The sequence below is a fragment of the Ambystoma mexicanum genome, chromosome 3q (assembly GCF_040938575.1).
Source record: "Ambystoma mexicanum isolate Mex_15411 chromosome 3q, UKY_AmexF1_1, whole genome shotgun sequence".
In the NCBI taxonomy this organism is placed as follows: domain Eukaryota; kingdom Metazoa; phylum Chordata; class Amphibia; order Caudata; family Ambystomatidae; genus Ambystoma; species Ambystoma mexicanum.
The window spans coordinates 10,708,700-10,726,414 of record NC_090926.1 but is presented as its reverse complement, the minus strand read 5'-3'; the positions used below and the strand labels follow the sequence as shown (position 1 = coordinate 10,726,414).

General features: G+C 45.2%; 1 protein-coding gene across 3 annotated transcripts in view; it reads left to right on the top strand.

Moving 5' to 3' along the window:
* Positions 1-17,715, top strand: part of CACNA1I (calcium voltage-gated channel subunit alpha1 I) — a 1,993,092-nt gene that overhangs the window by 1,344,322 nt on the left and 631,055 nt on the right. For all 3 annotated transcript variants that reach the window (XM_069652938.1, XM_069652937.1, XM_069652936.1), the window contains exon 6: positions 10,483-10,642. In XM_069652938.1, the coding sequence (XP_069509039.1) occupies positions 10,483-10,642 (160 nt within the window). The remainder of the gene's footprint in view (positions 1-10,482; positions 10,643-17,715) is intronic.

The window sequence follows — 17,715 nt, the reverse complement described above, 5'->3', positions numbered from 1 at the left end:
AGATTTGGGGATGTGTCGGGGTTGCAGGTGAACACATCTAAATCAGTCTTGTTCCCACTAACTGACGCCACATCCCAATTTCAGGACATATGGGGATTCCAATGGCACATGACTTCTACAAATTACTTGGGCATCTCTATCGCGAAGGACCCGCTGCTGGTGTATCATAACAATTACCTTAAAGCTCTAAGCGGGGCCAGAGAATCCTTGGATAGGTGGAAGAAGCTCCCACTGAATTTATATGGGCGGATATCCGTGGTAAAAATGACGCTTCTTCTGAGATTTCTTCATATCTTTTTGAATGCCCCAGTGGCGGTACCCAGGGATTACTTTCGCAGCTTGAAAACGGCTATACTCCAATGTATATATGGGCAGATGAGCCGACCAGAGTCTCGTGGGACAAGTTGTTGGCCCCTGTGTCAGAGGGTGGTCTGGCGTTGCCGGAGTTTGAGATCTATTACGAAGTAATGCAAGCTGGGTTTTGGTGTACTGGCACAGGTTACAGCATGACAGGAGTCATATTGAGGTGGAAAGAGCGATAGCCGTGCCTAATTTGCTCCGGTCGGTTATCTTGTTGGCCCTGAGCCTGACGCGCTCCCCAAAGAATTTGGTGGAAGTAACGTGTAGGGCCTGGACTAAACTAGAACAGAAAAAGAGGGATGGAGTTTTATACTCTTCCCAGCTTCTGGTTTTATATACGCCGGGAATTCCCCTTACTAGTGAGAAAAGCTTTGTGGACATGACGAAAAGACTGGGTATTACAAGCTTTGGAGATCTGTTTCCTGGGGGGATATTCGTGTCCTTGGAGGAATTGAGGGGGAGGGGGAGGCTCTCAGCCTTGGATGTGTTTCTTTACTTTCGGCTCAGGGCGAGTCTCTGATTAGTGTTTAGTACCTTCCCTGACCAGCCGCCGATATCCCCCATTTTGGATAAGACACTTAAGGGCCTGTTTGGGAGGCGTGAGACCACAGGATTGTATCGCACCCTCGGGTAAAATGGGAGAGGACACTGGGGAGGGAGATCCCCGAGGAGGTATGGAAATACTGTTGTGAAGGCATAGGGAAGGGTGCTATTAATGCGGGGTATAAACTGATCCATTTTAAATACATCTACCAGTTTTATTATACGCCTGCCAAACTTAAGGAATTGTTTCCGGGTGCTACAGGGAGATTTAATAGGTGTCACCTGGAGGGGGCGGATTTCCTTCATATTGCGTGGAGCTGCTTGAATATACAACAGTTTTGGGAAGGCGTATTTGAAACGATTGGAGGGATTGTTGGCCGAACAATGAACCCGGATCCAATGATGGGATTATTGGGTTATGCTAAGGAGGTCCCTAGGGTAACGCGGAAACTGGTGACCCTGCTCCTCGTATGAGCTAAGCGGAGGGTGGCCATGCTATGGGGGAAAGGTAAAGCCCCAAAAATTTCCCAATGGAAATATGACATCATGTATTGTAATGACATGGAGAATGGGTAGAGGTCGTTGAACAGGCAACGGTGTGGTGATATGGGTATGTGGAATGCGTATACATGTCATTTGCTTCAACAACCTGCTATTGAAGATACTGGGTCCTTGGTGGGTGGCACTGGATGATAGACTTGGGCGAGCTGACCGGGGGTCAACCGATTGATGCTGGTCACGGGACGAGCGACGCTGGAGGATTGCGATGACTGTTCAGTGGTAATAATGATAACAATGATCAATGCAGACTGTGTTTTAGAATGGCGGTCAAAGTTATATCAGGGTGTGTCAAGGGAGGGGAAGGGGTATCGGAGGGGGTTTGTTAGTATATTGTGTTGGTTGTACGTTGTTCTTTTAAGAAAATCAATTAAAAAAAATAAAAAAAATACTGTTATGATTCCAAACATTTCACAAGGTGCACACGTCCAGACACAAGGCCAATCTGTTAGCTAACAGACTGTTCGGCAAGCCATAAGTCACCTACCTCAATCCTCAGCACCACTAGCTGAGAAGTCCAGATAATGCTATGCCACAAACTTGTGACAAAGTGTTCAACAAGGACCGTTGAGCGATCCCATGCCTAATTTCCCAACACCACAAGTTGGCAAGTCCAAATTAATATCACGCCACACGAGTGCAGCAAGACTACAACTGTCCACAGACACAGTGCTCGACAAGGACCCATCGGGTGTTCCCTTGTCTCATTCTCCAACACTGCTAGTTGAAAACTCTGTAAAAAAAAACAACACACTTAACAGTGCGATACAGGCCATCTTAAAGTAACGTAAAATAATAATATACCTAATTGGCAAATTGCCCATGACTCCAACCACTGGCATACGATGGCACACCAGAAATCATTAAAGGGACAGGCGGGAGTAGCAAACTTCCCTGACCCCCAGAGAAACCCCCAAAAATATGCCACTTGTCAAAACCCTTGAAGTGACATGTAAATAAATAATCAATGGGAAATTGTTGCAATATCACGGCATCAACAATATGACAGAGACACAATACATTCCTACAACTCCCGTCCTCCACACTGGATGACATACACAATTACATAACTATACTAAAACATCACTTCAATCACACTGCACAAAAAATAAATGAGCATTTACATGCTATGTGCGTACATTAGTCCCTAAAAGTCCATGCTGCTTTTAACAGCACTACAATCTGAAAATTCCTGAACAATATTAACATTCACTAGTCAATACACATTAGACCCAAATATCATGGCAGTCGTTCATGCCTAAAAAAATGGCTCTTTCCATTAACATGTATAATTGTTCTGAAATGTCCTTGGCCCTCATTCCGAGTAGGGCGGTAAGGGATACCGGGCACCGGTAAGGAGACTGGTGCCGGTAATCCCTTAACACCCTACTACGAGGTCCCTTAGCGGGTCCCTTCCTTAACGCCTGGTCTGACCAGGCCGGAAGGTCAGAATGGACTGGTAAGTCCCCATTGAACCAAACCGGAGTCGGTACCAGTATGGGAGGCAGTCATGGCGCAAATAGCGCCATGACTACCACCATACTCGGAATGAGGGCCCTTATCCCAAAATTGCAACTCTAATTCCTTTAAAGCCTCAAAGTGTCAAATGTTAGGTTCTCTAAACCTGTCTAAAGTAGATTTTACACCACGCACAGCACAAACATGCAGCCCACAGATTTAAGTTTCTAACCATATGCAGTAAGCACTAAATCATTTACGTCCTAGTTTTAAAACTAAAATCTTGCACTTTATATAATGCATGATGGTGCACTCTTCAAGAATACCGGACTCCTCCAAGAAGGGAAACCTGGTGAACAAACAGATTGCAGCTCACACAGTCCCAATGTATTTCGGGTGCACAAAAGGTTTTATACCTCGACATGCATCAGCTATGACGTCATCGAACGTGGCTAACAAAACCTACTGGGCGGAGGGATTGGTTAAGGGAAATGTATACATATGGTTTGTATAAGTGTTAGTATCATCATTGGATGCCTCTTATCTGGTAGGCAGGCCTTGAACTACCTCTTACTATGTAAAATACAGATAATAAAGTAATTACTAACAGTGGATAGGATGGTGAAAGAATGTATGGCCCACTATTACTTAGACCCTCATGATTGGTTGGCACTCTGTTACCAACCTTGGACATTTGGCTTGTTAGCAGCACGTAAGCAACAAATCCCAGGTGCAAGGGAACAACGTCAGACAACTGCCTTTCTTACCTAATTAGCCTACCGTTTCTCATCAGTTAGACCCTGAGCAAAGGATTCTTCTTTTTAGTTGACCTTGCTGGCTGTTCTCTTCCTGCTATCTTCATCTGGAGCCTTATAAATAGAACTTGTTTTCCAGTCCTGTATCATGTGTGAGGGGACCATGATTTTGTCCACTTTGCCCTTCTATTTAATATTATTTGATTCAAATATATTGGGTGCTATCTCCAAGGCCTCTGAAGACTTGGCTGCTCCATTCTAGATGTGCTTTCTGCATCTTTAATTAAACAATACTTGGCACTCACAATTTTTTACTCCTTTACTTAATCTAAGAGAAATATGTCCTGCAGATGTAGCTTATCCTCTTAAATTCCATTTGAACCACGTAGTTGCTCTTGCTGCGGCAACCTTGATTCTGAACCAAGCAAATACCTTTTGTTCTTGCAGGAATTTGTATTCCAGTGCCTGTCCGCATTGCAGCCTTGGTATTGCTTCTCAAGGTTTAGTGCTTATTCTTATAAAATGCTGACGTCCATTTTCTTAGCATGGCTGCTTTGCTCACGTTCTATTTCCTACGTTAGCAAGCTTCTATGTGTCTCATCTACTTTGCGTTTCTGCATATATACATTTATTACATCTCTTGTCACTTATCTTCTTAGTGTATATGGTTTTTCTTTATATTTGCATATATGTTTACTTCATTGTTCGTTCTTTATATGTCCTTACATCGAATTCAGTGTGTCCACGTATCTTCTCTCTTTAGTGGCGTCACTTTATATTATCTGCCAAACTTTACTTGTAGTTCTTCTATGTCCAGTGGTGTAAGCAGGCTCATGTCTACCACATTAGTTGAGGTACATTCAATGCGGCTGTCTGAGCGCATAACATCTCTCATACCTTCGATGTGGTATTAGGATGATACCAGGTGTCAAACATAATGCTTTCCTGTTGTTCTTCCAGTAGTACAGAGGACAGAGGTGAGGGGGTGGGCTCTATAAATGACATGTACATCTGCCTCTCTAAAATCTTCATGTATAAACATTCTACCACTCACTCAAGATTCTCCCATGAGGTTACAGACACACCATGCATCCAGAGAGCTGCGATATAACACAAGCCCATAGTAATCATTCATTTTGAAGAAAAGCACTTTTTCAAATGTTTTGGAATGTACTGCAACTCGATGAATGTGCACAAAGCATTCCAAAGAAAATATATTTCCAACTCTGGGCCTCATCACGACTTCGGCGGTAACCCTTAAATCCGGCGGTAGCGCTATTACCGCTGGATTTAAGGGTCCGCCGAATAAGGGCTTTGGCGGATTTCGCCCCAGCTCTGAGCTGGGGGGAAATCCGCCGAAAATTCGCCGGCGGTATTAGCGCGAAGATTCCCCATTGAGCCCAATGAGGAATGGGGCATTCCCGAATGGGCTCAGTGGGGAATGGGGACTTACATTACCGCCGAACTCGTGATCCGGTGCTATTAGCGCCGGGGAGTTTGGCGGTAGGGCTAATACTGCCCGCGCTAATAGCGTTACCGTTACCGCCCAAGTCGTGATGAGGCCCTCTGAGTTTCTTTGGAAAGTTTCATGAATTTACATCTGTGGAGTGTACATCAATAATTATTGGATGTATTTAAATAAAGCCTGCACCGGAAAGTAGCAACTGGTCTCATGCACACTCTTCACTCGATCTGCTGAAAATCTGAACAGCGTTTTATTTTTAAATTCCCAGAAACGTGTCTAATATCCTGTCATGTATATTTCGATCTCTCAGATCCATTCAAGGACAAACGGGACCATTTAGAGAGCCCTGGTTGTCTATTTTGCATTCACTACATGGCCACACCCATAGATTTTAGTAAGGGTCAAACAGAATGGACCCACCTTGAACCCAGAGACTGGTTCTGTGGGGCTAGTGGCAGTGGTCAACGTGTACGAAAAGAAGTAGTGGAACTATGTTCCCTGCTGGTCTGCCCCTGCTCCCCACAAACCCCATCGTCAAGCCCCATACCATGTGCAATACAAACACCCAAACCAATGTGCCTGTTGTTTAAGAGAATGTTGAGTGCAGTGCATTGAAGTGCTAGTATCAACTTCTTCCTACACTTCATTTTAAAAATGAAACCATTCCGGAATGGTTTCTTTTTTAAATAAAAGTATTGGAATGAATAAATGTAACAAAAAGAGGTAGAGGAGCACCGCTCCGGCCGGCTTCAACCACTGGCTAGTGGTGCCTTCTAGATTTACCATGCCGGTTGGGCATGACCTGCAGCTATGTCCAATGGCCACTGGAGGTGACCTGGGGGATCCAGGCCAAATCCTGCCCCAGGCAAAGCTTCCCCTGGCCATGGCCCCCAGCCATGATCAGTGATAATATCAGGTGGCCTGGTGGTGTCTAGGGTAAGGCCTAATGTCAAGCTAAAGGAAAATTAGCTACAGACTTTATCCAGTGGACCCATTGGGTAATTGGGTATGCCTGGCCATGCCCATGGAAAAGTTTCCAATGGAACTGTTGGCAGACCATGCTCAGTGGGCTCATAGGGTGATAGCACGGCAACCATACCCTGGGCGTAATGTCCACAGCAAATGCACAGGACATGCCCAGCATATGCAATGCCTGCCTTCATGGATATATAATAGATTTTGCAACAATATATCACTGTTGACAAAATAAACCAAGATATTGACAATAGTCACAATTAGGATGCACAGATATTAACTATTCAAGATTGTATGAAGACAACATACTTTTGCAGCTACCAGTGTTTTCAAACATTTTTCAGCACAACACAAAAGACCCTGGAATGAGGTGACTCCTCCCTGTCAAAACACAATGACCAGGTTAAATTGAGACCCTTCCTCTCTGAGGCCAATAGGGTATCTTGCCGTGTGGTCCAAGGGTCCTTCTTGTCACTTCTCAGTATCTACATGACACAGCCCTTGGCAGCCCCTAACATCTGCGTTCACATGTAGTCTGTGTACACTCAGCTTCACATAAGAAACTCTTACGAGATCAAAGATTGTTATAAAAAGTCTCTGGTGCTGCAGAAATGTCTTGCTCCAGTCCAACAAAGAAAGAGGACTTAGTACTCTAGACTGGTAATCCCTCATCACTCCATTTCAACTGGCCAGAACCAATGAGTCCACCACCAATTACCTCTATAAGGGCTCAGATCTCTGGAATTCTGGATATGGCGCCATTTGTCCCCCAACAATATGGCAAAAAAAAGTCTGTCAGTCACCTGTGTCTCCCTGCATGAAGCGACCACTCTTGCTTGCACCTCAGGTTCCAGTCAGTTTACTGGCCCTCTGTCGTGCGGTATACAATACCGGTATCTACTGTGACCTTTCAACCACACCGGTACAATACCGGTATCTACTGTGACCTTTCAACCAAGATGCCGGTCCTGCGCTGAGGAGCACAAAGCTGTTTCTATTCTTCTTTTTATTGGGGATATTTATATAATGGAGTTATGGTCTTTTTGGTCAGTGGGCACTTTATGTAGCGCATCAAACATGGGTTTGTGCAGTAGCACCTGAGGCGTTCCAAGTGCCAGATGGAATTACCAATAAACGATCTCAGATCCAAATAACTGGACAGACTCAAAGAATATGTCAAAATACTACTTTGTTATCAGCTCAATAAAGTAGGGAAACCTGGTGAACACACAGATTGCAGCTTACACACTCTTAAATATATTTTGGTTGCAAAAAAGCTTTATACCTCAATGTACATCAGCTATTACATCATCCTACATAGCAAACAATAAAAACCTATCAGACGGAGGGATTCGTTAGCGGAACATATATACCTGTAGATTATTTAGGTGTTAGTAACATTATTGGCTGCCCCTTATCTGGTAGGCACACCCTGAAATACTTTAACTATCTATAATACAGATAATAGCAGAATACCAGCAGTGGACTGGCTTCTGCAACAATGTATAATTCATCATTACATAGGCCCTCATGATTGGTTGGCATTCTCTCCCAACCTTGGACAGTTGGCTCGTTAGCAGCAGGTAAGCAAAACGAAACACAGGTGCGGGGAAGAACATCGGACAACTGCTGACTTATGATATGATATGATATTTCATTTATAACGCGCCTATACACAAGTGTTTCAAGGTGCGGCAAGGCAAGGGAGGATATCAAAGGGCGGATGGACAGCGATCCTACTAGGCCAGGTGTCATTCAGATTGTGCAAGTGCGTGGGAAGGGGGCAGGGACAGTGCAATACATGGGAAAGATGATAACAATAGTAAGTAAACAGCCAGCATGTGGCAAGTGCCTGGGTAAGTGCGGGCATCAGGTGTCAAGGGCTGGTAGGGGGACTGTAGGTATACAGAAACATTCCCCAATTAGCCAATTAGCCTACCATCTCTCATCAGTTAGGCCCCACGCCAGGCTTCTTCTTTGTAGTTGACCTTGCTGGCTGTTCTTTTCCTCAGAACTTTAAAGGGAGTGATGGTACATTGCTATCTTCGTCTGGAGCTTAATGAAAAGGCCTAGTTTTCTGGTCTTGCACCACGTGTGAGGAGACCGAGATTTTGTCCATTGGGTCCTTCTATTTAGTGCTATTTGATTCAATTATTCTGGGAGCTATTACTCTTCTGACCTCTGGAGACTTGGTTGCTGTGCCTTGCATATGTTTTCTGCATCTTTCATTGTTTAATACTTGGCACTTGCAAATGTTCACTCCTTTGCTTAATCTAAGAGAAATATGTTGTGCATATGTGGCTTATTCTCTTTGACTCCTTTTGTACTTTGCAGTTGCCTCTTGCTATGGCATCCTTGATCCTAAGCCAAACAAATACTTTTTGTTCTATGCACAAAGCTGTTTTCCAGTGCCTGTAAGCTCTGCAGCTTGGTCTCTGTCCTTCAAGCTTCTCTTTTACAAATTATACAGAGTTGACGTCCATTTTCTCATCATGTCTGCTTTGGCCGTGTTATATATTCTACTGCAGCAACCTACTATGTATCTTATCTACTTTGCGTTTCTGCGTATATACATCTACTGCATCTCTTCTCACTTATCTTCTCACTGTATATGATTTCTTTGATTTTGCATATCGTTCCAGTGTGCCCTTGTGTCTTCTTCTTATGACGTCACTTTACACTCGTCAGGTTTCACTCATGGCTCTCTATGTTCAGTGGGTTCTTCATGAATCCTTTTACCGCGTGTGTGTGTGTGTGCGTATTTGAATGATGCTTGTGGGATTGCAGGTGCTGGGCTTGTGGAAGTGTTGAATATTATTTGTGTGAAACAGGATAGGGACGGGTTTTGAGGGTGCGCGGTTTCTGTCCCACATCCCTTTTTGGTCTCGTCATTTTTTTTGCACTTTAACTGCTAAGGCCGTGGCTCAAACACCCAGGGGCTTTGCTCTTCAGGGTGAGGCAGTGCCGTGCACCATAGCTATGACTATACAACGAGATGGCCACTGTGATGTGATGGCGGGATGGTGGTGAATAGAGAGAGCTGATCTTAGGATGAGCCTCACTAGTTGAAGAGGAGGAGCTGCTTGAGTTCCTGTAGCCTCACAAAAACCTGTGCAGTCCACCTCATCTTGAAATAAAAGGGAATCCTTAGTTTAGCAGCAAAGACACTCCACTGGCAAGATGGAGGAACATGCTATGTCACTTCCTTGTGACTCCCCTCACCTGCCATGAAGCTGAGTTTGGGAAACATGGGAAAGGACAGTCCATCTACCTTTTAGACAGATGTGGATGGCCGAATAACAGGCTTTGGTCAGATGCCACTCTGGGGCAGGGTAGCTAAACGTTGCTCATGTGCAAAACCAATGGAGCCGAGGAATTTAGCACCAATTGTGCTGCTTGAATAGTAGGGAATGGAGCAAAGAGGTATTGCCCTAATCCGTATTAAATGATTGCATTAAAGCAAACGCGGAGCAACGCGCTTTACACTGTTGTTGCATAACATAAAAAGAAATGCAGTAAACACATTTCTTTTGATTTTATGCAACAAACGGAGAACAAAAAAGCGGTTTGGTCCCAAGGCAAAGGTTTTAGATAATACAGATTGGGACAAAAACGATTTGCTCAATTCTAGATTACGAAAGCTGCAAGAACAGTGTTATGTGAATTTGCTCCATTTTCACCAATGCTGCAAACGTTAGACAATCTGTCCCGTGGTCTCTGTTCACACAATGCTGCAGCCCAGGCCGTTCCCCGGTGTAAAAGTGCGACAAACAGTATGTGTGCGACATACACATTAAAATAAATCTGTAACATGCTGAAGTTTGTCTTGTTCCATTATTCCCCTTCCCTTGTGTCTTTCCCACCATTGTTAGTATAAAAACACAGGATAAGCAAGCTCCCGGCAGGGGTGGACTGGGAGCCAAAAGAGGCCCGCCTCCCGGCACTGGGTGTTGTTGCGGAACGTGAAGTGTTAACCAAATACATGTTCAGTTATGGGGATTTTAGAGTTGACATCTTGAGTTTCTAGGGCTCTCTGATGACGTCATACGCTGCTGCATGACTCCAGTACAGGGTCGCTTTATGCTACGATGTTGTATCATACCGTTAGACAAGGAGGATATTTGATGATGCAAGGCAGCAAGGTGACGTGGAGGCAATGAAGCGCTGAGACAAGTCTGCCCAACTTTGCTCTGCAACTGTTCTGATTCATGCCCCCATCTCACGTTCTGCTGCGGGTCGTGCCCTTCCCTCGCTTTGTCCAGTCCTCTCTCTGTTTCTCCGCCCCTGTGTGCTATTGGTTCCCCTGCATTCCCTCTCTCTGCTCCTGTTCTGACGCGCGCGCCTGGTTTCTCCTTCCCTCCCTCACAGGCATGAGGATTTTGGTGAACCTGCTCCTCGACACCCTCCCCATGCTGGGCAACGTGCTGCTCCTCTGCTTCTTCGTCTTCTTCATCTTCGGCATCATCGGGGTTCAGCTGTGGGCCGGCTTGCTCCGGAACCGCTGCTTCCTGGAGGAGAACTTCACCATGTGAGTAGCGTCCACACGACTCTGCGCAGGACACTTCCTTCACTGCATGCTGCTATCCCACCGGGATGTGTGTGCTTGTGTTAATAATGTCAATTGACGATCCAGACTTCTTTAAGGTTGTGTTTTGATTAAATATAGTTTCGAATAACGTTAGTGGTAGAAAGTGCTTCCCTTTGTGGAGACACCCCTACTAAAGGTTCTTCGAAGAAACTGTAGGGTGTAATTTAAAAGAGATCAAAGAAATACATATAGTTGAATTTGAGTAACATTTCGTTTTTAAAAATGACTTGCTCTGTATGTTTTAAAAATGCAATATTTTCTATTCCCTTGTCCATATATTCCCTGGAGCAAGCTCCTGCAGTGTTCTGTTTACATTTTATTGAATCGTGACCATTGTTAGTGGTTTTATTTATTTGGATTTATAAAGCAGCCCAAGGGCATCGTGGCGCTGTTACAGATTATTCACTTAATACACGTTAAGACCAGTATTTCAGAAGCAGTAATACAAGTTATAACAGATATTACACAGGTAGAAACACAGGTTGAAAGTCAGTGCTGAGAGTGTTCCAAGGTTACAGTGGAACGGTGTTGGATGCAATACGTTCGGAAATGGTTTAATTAAATAGATTTGTTTTTAGCATCTTTCTGAAAATTGTGAGGGATTCTTCATTTCTTAAGCTGTGTGGAAGTGCGTTCCAGGCTTTTGGGGGCTAATACTTCAAAGCTGGTGCTGCAAGCTTTAGCTCTGTTGAATGTTGGTACTGACAAGAGTTGCAAGTATTGGTCACGTTTTGGTCTGTAGGCAGGAGCCTGGTGTATTCTTTCTGCTAGGTGGTCTGGGCGAGGCATTTGTATGTGATTGTGAGGGCCTTGAAAGTTATGCGTTCTTTGATTGGGAGCCAGTGGGCGTCTTTCCTCACCTGGGAGATGTGCTCTCTCCTTGGGATGCTTAGGGTGGCTCTTAGGCAACTGTTTTGTGCAATTTGCAGTCTGTTCATGTTATTTGCAGAGGTGCCTAGGAGTAGGATGTTGCGGTAGTCCAGTTTTGTGCCAATTGTGGCTCTGGCGATATTAAGACAGTTCTTTGGCGACAGGTGGGGTTTTACTACATTTATGATTTTGGTTGTGAATGGAGCTGAGGATGAGATAGCGCTGACTTGCCTGTCCATAGATAAGGTAGAGTCCAGATAGACACCGAGGGTTTGCACTGCTGTAGAGCCTGGAATAACAGTGTTTTCAATACTGAAGGAGCTGTATTTATCATCTATTTTTTTTTAGGGATTCTTTCGGGCCTACTAGTAGAATTTCTGGTTTTCCCCATTTAAAACAGAGACCATTAGCTGCCATCCAGGCCTGGATGTGCATATATGTCTTCTGGATGGTGTTGAGGTCTTTTTCATAGTTTCCTGTTAGGGGGAAAAGAATTTGTGTGTTGTCGGCATAGTTAGTAAAAGCTATGCCGAATGCTTCTAGGTTGCTGAACAGGGGAAGAGTGAAAAGATTGTAGAGAATGGTGGAGGTACATGATCCTTGAGGTACTCCACACTCAATGGGGGATGGAGAGGCCGAAGCCTGATCGGAGAAGACCCTCATAGCTCGGCCCTCCAAGAAGGAGGTGATCCAGGCGGTGGCTTCTGGTAAGAAGTGTGCTGTTTCGAGGTGTTTACACAGGATCTTATGGTCAACCAAGTCGAAGGCCGCCGAGAGATCCAAGAGTAGGAGTAGTGAGGAATTGCCTTTGTCCATGGATTCAAGTAATTGGTCCTTGAGGTCCAGTAGGGCTGATTCTGTACTGTGGCGCGGGCAGAAACCTGATTGCCTTTTACCTAGGATATTGTGAGTTTCCAGGTATGCCTGGATCTGTAAGTCGGTATCTTTGTTGAGAATTTTCAGCAGGAATGGCACAGTGGTAATTGGGCGGTAGTTGTTAGGGGAGTCAGGGTCAAGGGTAGGTTTCTTTAATAGTGGCCGTACCCAGGCTTCCTTGAGGGAGAGTGGGACGGTACTGTTGGTGAAGGAGGCATCTATAAAGGTGGTGATAAATGGGGCTAGAGTCGGCGCACAGTCTTTGATTAGATTGGCTGGGCATATGTCCCCTTTACAAAGCAAAGGTTTGATACGCTTCATGATAAGTAGGACTTTGGGGATTGTAACTTCCCTGAAGGCAAATGGAGTAGGTTTTTTAGTGCCATGTGGAGCGTCTGCACCTGGTGAGGTGGCAGAGGCCTTAGATGCTGGTGGTTTGGCTTTAGGCAGTTTGTCAAATTGCGTCTTGATTTTGTTTTGGAGTGTTTCTATTTTATTTAACATGTCATGTTGGATGTTGTTACACCAGGTTTTGTCTTTCTCGGTAGGTTGTGTAGGAGTTGGGGGGATTGTAAATGGTGAATTACTCTCTGGGTTGGGAGTTCGCTTTCTCAATTCTGGAGTTGTAAGTAGCAGCTTTAGCTTTAGAGATGGCTTGCTTGTATTGTTTGGCAACTGTGAGGTAGGTGTCTCTAGTGGTGGCAGTGGGGTTTGTTTGCCAAGCAGTTAGTGCTGCTCTTTTGGTGGTCCTGGCATCCAGGAGTTCTTGTGTGAACCATGAGTTTGCATGCCCTAAAGGTTTTTTTATCTGGCACTGATTTATGATATAATAAATTTATGGAGCATTGACTTACACTACTAAATGGGCATCTTGCCATTGTGAACTGAAAATGCCGGATGCAGGGGTTACAGGGTGGTCTTGCAGGTGTACATAAATGGAAATGTTGCTCAGTTGCGGTCATTCGGAGTGGGCCACCATCCCCCACTCAATCTACGCTCCCTGAATGGATAAGAAGCGGCCCCTTAACTGCCCGGTTTCACAAGGTGGGCACGGCACTTTTGCTCTTCTAGCAGAGTGGAGATCCTTAATAGAGTGGTATCCTGTGACTTTTCTAGTCAGAAATGGTGGCGCCTTCTTGTTGAACACTCAGTGAATTATACAGAGGGCACCAACCTGTCTGACTATGTGATGGGCAGCGAGTGAAGAAGCGGGGGGAGATGTCATCCCACCGCGGTAGCTGTTGGTACATTCTGGGGGACCATTGGCAGATATTGTGAGATCCCTAGTGGTGAGGTTTTAGCATAATGTCTTATGCAGAGGAGGAGCATAATAATTGGTTGTGCTCTGTGTGGGACTGGCAGCATTGGGAATAATAGGTTTGAAACCCTTGAATGGTGAAATCCAACTTTTACAACTTTGGAGATGTGATGGTCCAATGAGGGCTCTTAGCCGCATGAAGTGCTTTGCAGTCTGGGTGTGACGAGTACCCAGCACCTGGGCCAGCTGTTGTGAGCCCATTCCATGCCTGGGCATTCTCTTGCGGTGAGTTACATGTTGGTGGGGCCCACCTCTACCTTCTTCTGTCCCATCCACCCAGTGTGAGGAAATCACGAGGACTTCTTCTGCTGCTGCCGCTGCTGTTGTTAGAGCATCAAACGAATGTCACAAGCAGAAATATAACCTCGATGTCCATCAAGGGGATGAACTTTAGTGAAAGGGAAAGGCATACATAAAAAAAGATCGGAGACAGGGCGGAGCCCTGAGGCACGCCACATTAACATGTCAGGAACATAGTTAGTACGTTAGCATGGACGTGTAAAGCACTTACTAATGGTGGCAAATTACGGACCACAGCGCCCAGAGGAAAATCAAAACAGGGACATCAGTGGTGTTTACAAGACAGAGCCAACTTTTTTTAAAAAACATAAGAAAATGCCATTAAGTTCCCTGAAGAAAATCCAAGCAATAACAACTTTAAAAACAGAAACATGTTGGGTCTTCTGGAGGAATAGTAGTGTCATTATTGTACTACACGTCTGTGATTAAGTGCAGGGTCGAAATGAAAATGGATTTGGAGTACCTCTTAAACAAACTTAGTACAGTTAAAAAAAGGGGCTATGAAATGCAGGTCTACTACTTATTTAATGAGTTGTTTCATAGAAAACAGGCATGGGGTGGAGAGATATGGTGAAATGCGGATGGTTTGTGATCTGCCTGCAAGTATTGGATCCATGCTGATGATGCCAGGCCATTGTGCCTCACTCAAAGATGATAAAGGCTTCCACAGATAGTATCATGATGTACAGTGACTAATCGTTCAAGTAAGTAGATCCAGAAAGCTCGAGACACCACATCATTGCTATTTGTCTTCTTTCGAAGGACATTGAGAACCACACAATCACAAATTCGGCCCACAGCCGGTCGAAATCCTGCCTGCAAGGGAGCTAACAGGTTTTTTTGGTCATTGAGCAGCTGGAGCAGCTCAGTAGTGGCCCATTCTAGCGGCTAGTGGTGTATGCCAGATCCAAACTGGTTCACGGTAGACTACGTCTGATAGATCTGCCGAAAGTTTGTTTCTACAGAAGGTGCTTGGCTTGAGAACCTCCAGAGCTCCCTTGTCCCTAAACCCTATGCAGTTTACGCTTCAGGTACTATTCCAGTGTGTGTTAAAATGGACCATCCGGCACCAGCGGCACAAATCAAGTAATACTTGCTGATCAACAGTCATAATCAAAAACCATGAAAAAAGGATTGGGTTTCAAAATGAACAGTGGTGCAGCTGACTGAAAATCAGATCTCCGCTGCCAGAGCCGCACTCGCCTCACTCACTAGGTTTGCCTGGGAATCGATGGAGACGCGTGCAACGATCGTAAAGTTGTGCAAAGCTGCTCCGATCAGCCCTGATAAACAGTTTAGTAACCAAGACTAAGGGCCTCATTACGACCCTGGAGGTAACCATGCTGCTTTTTGCAGCATGCCTGCCCCCATTCCGGGTACCGGGTCCGGCTTCCCTGAATGGGGAAATACCAGGCAATTACAACCTTGGAGGGCCCGGTATTTCCCCCTTCGGGGAATCCGGACCTAGTACATCCCCATTCCCATTTGAGCCCTCATAGGATGCAAACAACGGGCCCGTTAATGAAGGGCCAGTTGTTTGCATCCTCGTCTGCTCGCGGGACCCGCTAAGGATGCGTGGTTTTACCAGGTGTCTTTAGTGGGTCCCGCAAGGAGACCTCGTAATGAGGCGGTAGGGGGTTAACGGGGCCGACAGCTCTACCGGCCCCGTTAACCCCTTACCGCCTTCCTTGTAATGAGGTCCTAAATTATTCAAAGGTATGCATGAGTGCACTGTGCCCATGTAAGTGGGCGACTTGAGCAAGCTATTGCTTGTGGAAGAGGTATCTTGCCTGTGAAGGCCGAAAGCCCCAGAGCCTGAAAGGTCGGCTAACTCCAACCATTCGTGGAAAGGGCGTTCAAGAATTTGGAAGCTGCTGATATTCAAAGCGGAGGCAATGCAAAGAAGGGTTTAGAAAGTCCCTCTGTACGCAAACTCCAGAGTAAATACAATTCGCAATGGAATAAGGCCAAGAGATAACTTTGCAAGGATAACAAGGCTGTACTCATACAAAATACAAGTGCCAGTAAAGAACTCTGCTGCTCGAGAGCGCTCTGATCTTACGTCATCAAACATGAATTTGTAAGTACAAAAAATGTCAAATCTTTACTGAACATTGTGGTGCTCCTTATTGGAGGCACCCTAAACACGGGCCTGCTGCATAGGGGATGTCAGGTGCTAATTGGTTGGTTCTTCCCTGTCGATCTTGCTGCACCTGGGTCATCTGGGCTAATCCTTGCGGTGAAGGTCTGGGCACACATTAAATACAATATATCTAATCTAAGCTAAACAGCAGAAACCGGTTATTCATCCAATATAGCAGGGGGCCGGAGAGAAAGGAGGATAAAATACAGTTACATTGACCCCCACATTCAGGGCTTCATTAATACCGCAGTTCTCACACCCAATGTCTCCCTCCGGGAGATTGATCTCTGATTTATCCTTCCTGGTACCTCATGTTACAGGAGACGTGTGTTGCTATTGGGAAAATATACAGTTGCCTGTGTACGTGCCCTGGGGATGGAGCTGCTCCCCCCTTGTGGGTTATATCGCTTCGTTTATAGTGATTACATAGAGAAAAAAACAACGAAAAACCAAAGCACCTAATAAAAAGGATTGAATGCCAAAGCAGCGACAGGCTATCTTTTACATGTAAAAGTCTCTTTCCATCTAAACCAGTCCATCAAAAATATAAATGGACTTGTTTCAATGGAAATGCACTTTTACATGTAAAATATACATTTCAATCCTTTTTTGTAACTTTAAAACGTTACATGGAGCTGTCCAGTGCTGAAATTTCGGCACTGGCCAGCTCCTTGTTCCCCCCCTCCATCCTCCCAAACCCTCACGCCCACGCACCCAACCCCAACCCTAACATAATCCTTAATCTAACCCTAGTCCCCACCCTAATCTTAGACCCAACCCTAACCCTAATGTAACCCTTAATCTAACCCTAGGCCCAACCCTAACCCTATCCCTAGCCCCAAACCTAACCCTAATGTTACCCTTAATCTAACCCTAGCCCTAACCCTAGCCCCAACTGTAACCCTAATGTAACCCTTAATCTAACCCTAGCCCCAACGCTAACCTAGCCACAACCCTAACCCCCAACCCTAACCCTAACCCTAATGTAACCCTTAATCTAGCCCACTCTAGCCCCAACCCTAACCCTAATCTAACCATAATCCCCCTAATTCGATGGATCCATCGAATTATATACAACGAAGTGGCTATTCGATGGAATGGAATTTCGTTGCATATAATTCGATGGTATGGCTGTCAATGCTTTGGTTGTCAATGGATTGACTGGGTACCATATCGCTTTGTATGGGGATCGCCGAACTTGGAAGCGCCTAGGGGAGTGGGATAGGCTCACTTCCATCACAACAATTTCACTTTCAAATTTGCGTGTCTATAGCAGGGCTAGAGAAAAGCTGGGGCACCAGTACTCAATAAATGCACATATTCGTAAATGCTCACCTACATTCACATATCAGTGATACGCACTCAAAGGTACACATTGGACCATGTTACGAGTTTGATTGTAAATCTGCCAATCTACTGCCAAATCGTTCACCATTACCACCACTTGGTCCCAGGGGTAAGAGTGGTGGAATGGTGTGGTAAATTCCCACGGAGTCCATGGGGATT